The 9764-nt window shown below is 41.7% G+C and overlaps 2 protein-coding genes across 2 annotated transcripts; both read right to left on the bottom strand.

Annotated features, from left to right (window-relative positions):
- Positions 1–4420: 4420 nt before the first annotated feature.
- LOC131223447 (disease resistance protein At4g27190-like) lies at positions 4421–8567 on the bottom strand. The gene is made up of 3 exons (XM_058218874.1): positions 5302–8567; positions 5162–5197; positions 4421–5070 (listed from the first exon to the last, which is right to left on the bottom strand). The coding sequence occupies exons 1-2, from the start codon at positions 7002–7004 to the stop codon at positions 5164–5166; spliced, it is 1737 nt and encodes a 578-aa protein (XP_058074857.1). The 5' UTR covers positions 7005–8567; the 3' UTR covers positions 4421–5070; positions 5162–5163.
- LOC131224199 (disease resistance protein At4g27190-like) lies at positions 7031–9321 on the bottom strand. Its single transcript, XM_058219737.1, has 4 exons — positions 9291–9321; positions 8553–8608; positions 7771–8385; positions 7031–7612 (listed from the first exon to the last, which is right to left on the bottom strand). Exons 1-4 carry the CDS (start codon positions 9319–9321, stop codon positions 7031–7033), a joined length of 1284 nt encoding a protein of 427 aa, XP_058075720.1.
- Positions 9322–9764: the final 443 nt, after the last annotated feature.

Here is a 9764-nt window from a genome sequence, read left to right as displayed (position 1 = left end):
GAATAAAACACATACATCATGGTGGGCCCACAAAACACCAACAATCAGCCAGCGTCCCTAGCCGAACTGTGTCCGGGAGCACACCTGATTAGAGTTGTACATGAGTCGAACCGAGTCAAGCTGTGCCAAGCTCGACTCGGCTCAGCTACTAGCTGACCCCGGCTCGAACTCGGCTCAGCTCGGTCCTCGAGCCTGATTGGCTGGCTCCGCTCAATTCGGTCAGCAGCTCAGGCCAATTCAAGCCGAGTTCGAGCCAAGATCGAGCTGACTTTGCCTATGCAGCATTTTCACAAACACGTGAACTGCACCTTCAAATTCTCAGTGTATGTAAAACAACAACAACAGTTTTGCCGGTATTTCATCAAACACCTTATAGGCGACATCAAAATCAAGATGAATGGTATTTGTTTCATATGCATACCTTCCTTGCCGCCAGCTGACGTTTCGTTGAGTTATTTCATCAAATAGTTAGTGAGCAACATCAATATCAATGTAACCAAGTCACCAAACTGGTTCGATTTGAGTTAGGGTTCGATCCAAGTTGATTCGAGCTTGAACAAGCTCGAACTCAGTTTGAAATTTTTTCGAACTAAAAAAATCAGCTCGACTCAACTCAGTTTGAAATTTTTTCGAACTAAAAAAATCAGCTCGACTCGACTCGAACTCAGTTTCGAACTGAGTCAAATCGAGCTTTTTCGAGACAAGTTAAGCGAGCTAACTCGGTTCGTGTACAGCCCTACACCTGATTTTGCAAATTCTTTACAAGTCTCCGGGCAGCTACCAAAAGAAGAAGGAAAAAAAAAAAAAAAAACGGCGGGCCTCACCTAAATTTATAATGAAGACTCCACCCCTACTGAAACTAGGCACAAAAACCCAAGAAATCAAGAAGGACATATATAAGAAAATCCACACCGGCACCCGAGCACTAACAACCACGACCACCGCTTGACATAAACCCTCGATGCACTTCCTGGAGCCACCCGGATAAGAAGCAAACGCTTCCCATCCTGTGAGAAACACCTTGCATAAAGCCATCGCCCAGAACATTGCACCAACCTACAAAGGGGCAGCACATCCCCCCAGGCACAGCACATCCAACTCCAAATAGCACACTCTCCAGCACCATAGCAGACTTCTACCCACCATGCGGTATTAAAAAATAATAATAACTACAACCTAAAAGCCCAGCACAGGCTCCCTTCAAGGAAGTAAACATTGATGTTGATTGGATTCGACCACTGTCTGGTTTGAAATGGGGGTTGGGACAAGCTCCGCAGAACTGGGGAAGTGGATCCCAACTATCAACTGGAGCTCGCCCACAGAAGGACTATGAGCAAGACAGCACCTGACTGCGACCGACAGCAACCCAGAGACAAGGATTTTCATACAATCCCAGTCCTTGGAATTTTAGGGGTTCCGACCCACATATTTGATGTGGTCCAAAATATGTATATCTGTTTTATATTTAAGATCCAATGTGACCATTAGATTTGTAATCCCACCTTATGCCTAAGGCCGAAAAATTAAGCTGACCCATGATTTAGGTGGGGGTAACCTAAACAGTTGAGAGAAATGACCACCCTTAATTTTTACATGGCCCATCATGATGATTATGTGAAATCCACTCTAACAATTAAATGCCACACCAAAATATATGCCGGAAGCTTTTTTTTTTTTTTTTTTAAGGGACATATATGATTCATGTGGGCCACACATAAGGTTACACTTTGGAGGTAAAAGTTGACATGTACACTTTTTTCAATCATGTAGTCCACTGGAATCATGAATGGGGCTGATTTTTGGGCTTGAAGATGATATAAGGCACCTGGTGGATGGAATAGATTAAATACTATGGTAGGGCCTACCTAAGCCACACGTCCTTTTTTCCATCTTTTCTTTATTTATTGCCTCATTAATTACTGTTAATTATATTAATTAGCACCACCTTTACAAAAGTGGTTGGACATCCTTTTTGGACTATACAGAAGGTCCAACCATCATAATAATAATAATAATAATACAATTAATTAATGTTAACAAATGCTAAAGGTAAAGGAGTGAGGCTGTCTGCTTGGGTGAACCCTACTGTGATGTTTATGAGAAATTATATGTCCGTCACCCCATGTCACGCTCAGACCCTAATAATCAGCCTCATCTTTGATTAAGGTGGACCACATTGATAGAAGCAATGTACAAGGTAAAGCTCACCTTCCGAACTGTTTCCCTTGGTGTGAACCATCTAAATCACAACCTGATCCATTGCTCAAGTGGTAGACTGAATGAAAGATACCTCGTTTCAAGACCGAGGTCTTGGCATCGATCCCTAGTGGGGGTGGCTAACAGTGAAGTGTGAACTGACAGTGGGGTGTACGAACAAGCTAACAGGAAAAAAAAAAAAAAAAAAACATCTAAATCATTAATGGGCTTAGCTTTTGGCCCCAATGCTAAGTTACATGTAATGGTCAGAACGTATCTCACATACCCGTTGCAGTGGACCCTTACCCTTAAAAAATCAAGGCCTAAAGACCGGTGAAAAAACTCCCGTGCTGGACGTCACTTCCCAGGTGTTATAAGGGTTGTCTATGGGTAACGTGGTGGTGGCTGTTTTCCTAACCATGAGGCCTACCTTGATGTCCGTGTAACATATCCATGCTGACCATTAGTTTTCTACATCTCATTTTAAGGCATGTTACAAAAAATGAAAGAGGTAGATCCATATCTCAAGTGGACCACGCCAAAGGAAACAGTAGGGATTGAATGTCCATTGTTAAAATTTTCTTGGGGGCACAAAGGTTGTAGATCAAGCTAACGTTTGCTTTTCCCTTCAACCAGGTCTCTGTGACCTTATCAACAAGTTGGATGGCAAATAAACATTACAATGGGCCCACCATCGTTTCCTATGTTGTGGTCCACTTAGCATTTGGATTTACTTCATTTTTGGGATCATGTCCTAAAATGAGCTGTAAAAACTAATGGACACCGTGGATCTACAACATCTAAATTAATCAAGGTGAGTCCCACTGTTAGAAAAGCACCCAGTATGTGTTATTCCACATTGGGAAGTCATGTCTAGGGATGTTATTTCACCTGGCTCAACACCCACCCATGAGTTTTGAAGAAGCCACTATGATTAGGGTTATACACCGAGTCGAGCTGGCCTCAGCTTGACTTTGCTCGGTCAGCAGGACACCTAGCTTGTGTTCGGCTCGGCTCGGTGACCGAGCCATCATGTCCAACTTGACTCAGCTCGGTCAGCAAATCGGACTAGTTCAAGCTGAGTTCGAGCTCAAGCTTTCGAGTCAAGTTCAAGCTCGATCTTTCAAGAGAGAGGCAAAGTCGCTGTTGGTCGGGTGGGACGAGCAGAGAGAGAGAGAGAGAGAGAGAGAGAGAGAGGTGGAGTCGCTGCTAGTCAAGTGGGACAAGCAGAGAGAGAGAGGCCGAGTCGCTGTTGGTCGAGCGGGACGAGCAGAGAGAGAGAGAGAGCCGCTGGTCGGGCGAGACGAGCAGAGAGAGAGGGAGCTAGGGTCTGGCGGGCAGTTCTTTTTTCAAATAAAAGGGAAATGGGGTAAAGTTTAGGGTTTTTTTTTTTAATTCTTTTTATACCATCTGACCAAGTCAAGCTGAGTTCAAGCTATATATCGAACTAAGTCGAGTCAAGATCGGGCCAGCTCAAACTCGGTTCGAACTCAATTTCGAGCTCTAAAAACCAGCTCGACTCGGATCAAACTCAACTTCGAACCGAGCCGAATCGAGCTTTTTCGAGCCGAGTTGAGCGAGTTGACCGAGCTAGCTCGATTCATGTAAACCTCTAACTATGATGGGCATGTGAGATCTATTCCAACCATTAATGTGCAACCCATTTTAGGCTCATATCTAAAAATGGTATGTCCTCTAATTCAAGTGGAGAAACTAAAATAAAAACAATTTGGAGAAAAATGTCCACCAATAATTTTTATAGGGCCCACCATAATAATTATACTGAATCCACTCCAACCATTAGATTCCACTCCAACCATTAGATACCACATTAAAATTGAGTCCTGGAGTAAAAAAATTCAGGCACATTAGTGATTTTAGAAAGCCATACCAAGGGAAATAGTTTGAAAGGTGATCTTGTATACTGTTTCTAACTGTGGTCCACCTTTACTGTAAATGAGGCTGATTTTTGGGTCTTTGGCCTAACATGGGGTGATGCACATGATGGTTGGGGTGAATATCTCATGAACACTACAGTAGGGTCCACCATGCCCACAATCATGGGGCGTTTTGTAGGAAAAGCCAATGAAGATAGAGGCCGGTTCTACTACAAAGCCTGGTAGGATAAGGAAACTGAGTGAAGATAACCTCGTTTCAAAACTGAGGTCTTGGTTATCCATGGGGACACTTCTTGGCCTACAAATACGTATGAATGAATGAAAGGGGAAGTAACTCACAATAGAGGTGCATTAGCTTATCTAAGATACAATCATATTACAGCTCAAAGAAAAGAAAATAAAAGCAAAATCACAACAGAAATTAATAGGATGGGGTTTGCTAAGCTCACACGCATGTGGATCCCTGCCAATCCACAAGCATCCACACATGCCAATACAGTGCACGTGTGCCAAATCAGGTAGACGGCAATGATTAGATACATGGCTAAAATATCAGTCATTTTCACTCAGGCAGGTAAAATAATATGTAATAAAAACAAACTTTCTTCTCTCCATCAATGTCTTTTACTAGAACAGGCAAGAAGATATAATGTAGGTTTTTCTTCATTTTTTTGTTCTTTTTCATTTTTTTTCATTCTTTTTCTTTTTTTTCTTTTTTTCTTTTTTTTCCTCACCTTTTCTTTTCTTTTTTTAACAATGTAGCTGACCTATTACGGATTGCTCGGATTTTTTGCAGCATGTGGACTTGCTGTTTGTTAGCAAGAGTAAGCGTGTAGGGACTTCTCCATATAGCAAGTTGGAGTGCAGACATGCATGCTGATCAAAGTGGGCTGATGAAGGACATTGATGCGAATAGCTGAATGTAGGAAACAAGGCCAGTAAATAGCTGGAAGAAATTGGACAAAATTAATTGAATCTGCATCACAAGCCAGCAAGGAAACAAGTGAACCGTTGTGTTTTCTTGATGGTGGCAGCTTGTCAAGTGCAGATTGAATGAAAGGAATTACCTCTAGGTTGCTTCCCCGAATGAATCCCATTGCGCTCTAGCATCAACAAAGTCAAGATCAAAGCAAAATTTAAGTCTTTGGATCTAAATGAGAAAGAAAGAAAAGAAAGACAAATAAAACAAGATGAATGAATCAATCACCTTTCTTCTATAAAAAAAGGCTGGAAATAGGCCTTGATATCGTCATCTTCATCCCAATCCAATGTCTCCCACCACTCCTTTTCTCCCCTAACTTCTCGCAGCGATGGAGCACCTTGCGCACCCCTTTGCAGTGGCAGCAACTTGTTAAGCTTAGGACATTTATGCACACTGATTTCTTGTAATGAATGCCAGTCCAGTTGTGGGAGTGGGAGTTCTCCATTTCCTCCACAGATTCGCACCAATTCCGGTAGCTTGTATAATCTCAACTCTCTGAGTTTAGGTAGGAGACCCTCATTATCAGCCACATCTGATATTATCTCCTCTATTTCATAGCAACTACCTACACTGAGCTCCACAAGATTAGGGAGGCCCCCCTTTATCTGCTCAGATGATAAAGCATTCTTCTTCAAGACAGTGCAACATTGAAAGTCCAAGTGAGCCAGGTTCTTGAACGTTCCCACTAACCCCATTGCCCAAATGCTTCTCATGTTTTTCAGATTCTCAAAAGACAAGGATTGGAGCCGGGGGAGCACATCATCTTGCAACATTGATTGGGTACCAGCAAACACGTGCTCTACTCGATCACATTCCCTCACCAGGAGTCTAGTTAAATTCTCCATTCTTGGGAATGAAGTGGAATGGACTACATGGTTCTTGAGCCATGTTGCTGGGGCCTCCCTTGCACTGAAAACACATTCCATGTCATTGCAGTAGAAGAGGTGGATTTTTTGCACACTTGGTAAATTTCCAAACTCATCGAGTGTTCTTAGTCCCTTGGAATGAAATAATGCTATTTGTGTAGTCTGCTGTAAAATCATATTAACCCATCTTGTAATAGGAATGCAACCAATCAGCACAGTTCTTCTGAATGAATCGCTGGTGAAGCCAAGACTTAGTGTGTAAGCGTACATTTCATACTCTGACTGGTATATATATAAATGAAATTTCTTCAATTTTTCCAAGCTTTTAAGCCGAGCATAGTCCTGTGGAAAACGGTCCAAATCGGCAATGTGGAGGCATAAACAGGATAACTCTGCTAAGGATGCCACCTCTGCCAAGGTACAGTTGCTGCTGCTTCTTGCTTCTTCTTCCTTTACTCCAACCTCCCACTTGCTGAAGCTCCCCAACATCTTCAATTCTTCCAAGTGAGCCAACCTTGATATGATGCCATGCGGTACAATTGCTAGACTACTAGTATATGTCAAGTTCAGGCTCCTTAGATTTATCAATTCCCCCAATTCAACTGGCAACTCACACAAGTCATCGTTGTAGGAAAGGTCCAAGGATTCAAGCTGCTTCAATCCCCCAACTGGTGACAGACAACCCAATTTTCCAAACCTGCAGTATCTCAGGCAAAGCACCTGTAAATTCAACAGGTTCGAAAGTGAGATTGGTAGCCTAGTTATAGCCGTGTTGCTTAGATCAAGAACCCGAAGACCTTTTGTTTCTTCAAAAAACCAACCTTTTATTTCACTCAGCTCCTTATTTTCTGCCATCATCAATGTTAGTAAGTTTGGACAATGCATTATTCCTTCCGGCAGTTCATCAATTCTGCTCCGCATAAGAGAAATCCTCATGTATTCCTCCCACTGTAGTCCTCGTAGCAAACCTTTCAATTCAGCTCCAGCTCTCACAAAAGATTTGAATCCCACCTCTTCTTTTGATGCAATCAAAATGGCAACATCCCTAGCTACATCATGCATCCTTACAAACCCTTCTGTTTCACTCTCTAATAACAAAGAAGAAGCTTGAGTTCCTCAACCCAAGATTGCCCTCTGTTTATTGTTTCCTCCAGACTTCCAGCATCTTCAAGAAAACCTTCACCCTTCCAATATCTGATCATCCTATCCACATCAATATCATAGTCTTCAGGAAACAAGCCGCAAAACAAGAAGCCCGGTCTCAAATCAGGTCGTAAACACTCATAACTGATTTTGATTGACTGATATACCTTGCTCATCCCTTCAACGTCACTCGGTGCAGACTTTTTCAGCTGTGACAATGCATTGTTCCACACCTCAGGATTTCTTACACCTCTCAGTGCCCTTCCCAGTGTTATAATAGCGAGAGGAAGTCCACCACATTCTTTAAGAACCTCCTTTGCGGTGGTATACACAGTAGGAAGATCAACAACATCACCTGCTTTCTCTTTGAATAGTTTCCATGATTCACCACTTGAGAGCAAGTCTACTTTGATGTTTACCTGGGTTTCCATATTTCTACAAACCAGCTCTCTTCTTGTGGTGATTATGATCTTACAACCCACCATATCATTAACACAAGGAATTCCCACATCAGCCAAATCAAGTGCCTGCCATAAATCGTCCAAGATTATTAAGAATCTCTTCTCTTGCATTAATTTTTCCCGGAGTTCGATTGCACGTGAGGACTCATCTTTATCCTCTAAAACAAGACCCAATCTCTTCATGATATCAGCCTGGACCCTTTATATTCTTTAGAAATAGTCACCATTATGACTCTGTCGAAGTCTTTCCTGCCCTGCATCTGATTGTTCACATTTTTCACAAGGGTGGTCTTACCAATACCACCCATACCCCACACACCAATTATCTTGATTTTTTCATCGCGTAAAGCATCCATGACTTTCTTCATAGCCAATTCTGCCGATGCTTGACCTTTGATCAATGGAGCTTCCTGGTTTATGACTGGCGGCGGAGGCAGGGCTATCGTCAATGTATCAAATTTCCCTTGATCACGGTGCCTAGCAATGATCTCTGCCTTCTCTTTCGCCTGCTTGCTTATATGGTAACGCCATCTTAGATTCGGACAACATAGACATTCCTTGTTTTCTCCCACTCTCTGCTGTATCCCTTGTGCTTCTTCTAGTATGTCAAAAGCCCGCTGCTGCCACAATATGACTTCTTGGGTTGCTATTTCTCCACTAGAACATCCTGCTCTTACCTTTTCTTGTATGTCATTTCTCTTCGCCACCAGATCTTCCACCTTGTCTTTCAAATCCTTTACGTTGTCACGGAAATGAATAAGGCAGGTCACTTGTGCCTTAAGAGGTCTCCACAGATACTTGCCAATATCCACCAATGTTGAGCTCAACACTTCCATTGCCTATCCAACAGAAACAACAACAATCAAAATAACATCAAATCATTAAGAAATTATAGAAATAGCCAGAGACTCGCTTTTGGCGAACAAAGCTTTTTTCTGCGCAATTGGGATTCAGAAACTACATTCAGTCCATTCAAACTGAGGTTCAATATATTGGAATTGCAAACCAAACCATTTACAGCAACTGCTTGACTGTTTATCTTCCAATGCACAGCAACAGTTCCTGTTTTGGAAGATGGAAAGCATCTGTAAGTTTCTAAGAATATTTAATGTTGGAAGCTCCTGGTAGGGGCATTTTTGTCTTTTCACATTTTATTCAAAGGCCTATAAATAGGTACCTTGTAGATCCAGTTGTAGCAAGTGAAGAAACAAGTTTGCGGCAGCAAGCAGCGGTAAAACAATTTAGAAAGAGTTCTATTTTGATTTCTTCTCTCTTCCTTCCTTCTACACCATCAGTTTTTCTAAGTTGTATTTAGGCCTTGTAAAGCCAATAAATCTGGTTTTTACAACCAACAAACTGGTACCAGAGCCAAGTTCTTTTTCTAGAAGAAGTTTCCAGCAGTTTTTTCAGCCAAGAACAGATTTTTCTGAAGAAAAATCTGTTTAAGAAAAAAAATCAGACTGCAAAGCCAAGTTTTTTTAGAGTTCCCTGGTTGAAGTTGCCAGCAGTTTTTTCCGCCAAGGAAAGAAAAATCTGTTTTTAAAAAAATCAGATTTCAGCAGTTTTTTTCAGCCAAAAAAAAAAAAAAAATCTGTTTTAAAAAAAATCAGATTTCTAATCCATCCCTTTCTCCCTTCCTTTCCCCCTGAAAAAAAAAAAAAAAAAAATCAGCCATTTTTATCAAAAAAAAAAACAACAGATTGTTTGCGTCATCCTGAGGCTTAGTAAAGCCAATTTGTCTAACCCATAAAGCTTGTTGGTGTAAAGATGGCCATCACAATCCAGCCGCAGATTCCTAAGTTGTCAAAGAACAACTATGAAAAGTGGTGCATCCAAATGAAGGAGATGTTTGGGTCGCAAGATCTACGGGAGATCGTCACTGATGGATATGTAGAACCCACTAAGGAGGAAGAAGCCGCCTTCACTATCGAAGAAAACACCGCTATCAAAAATCAAAGGAAGAGAGACAACAAGGCCTTGTTCCTCATCTATCAAGGGTTGGATGAATCAACTTTTGAAAAGATTGTCGAAGCAACATCAAGCAAGCAAGCTTGGGATACCTTTATCACCATCTTCAAAGGTGTTGATCGAGTGAAACAGGTTCGCCTTCAAACACTGAAAGTCGAGTTTGAAGCAGCGCACATGAAGGAAGGCGAAAGTATCTTTGACTACTTCTTACATTTACTTGTTATTATTAACAATTTTAAAAGAAATAATG

Source organism: Magnolia sinica, chromosome 13 (genome assembly GCF_029962835.1).
Source record: "Magnolia sinica isolate HGM2019 chromosome 13, MsV1, whole genome shotgun sequence".
Classification (NCBI taxonomy): domain Eukaryota; kingdom Viridiplantae; phylum Streptophyta; class Magnoliopsida; order Magnoliales; family Magnoliaceae; genus Magnolia; species Magnolia sinica.
Note: the sequence above shows the minus strand (reverse complement) of the source record. Positions and strands in the feature narration are given on the sequence as shown.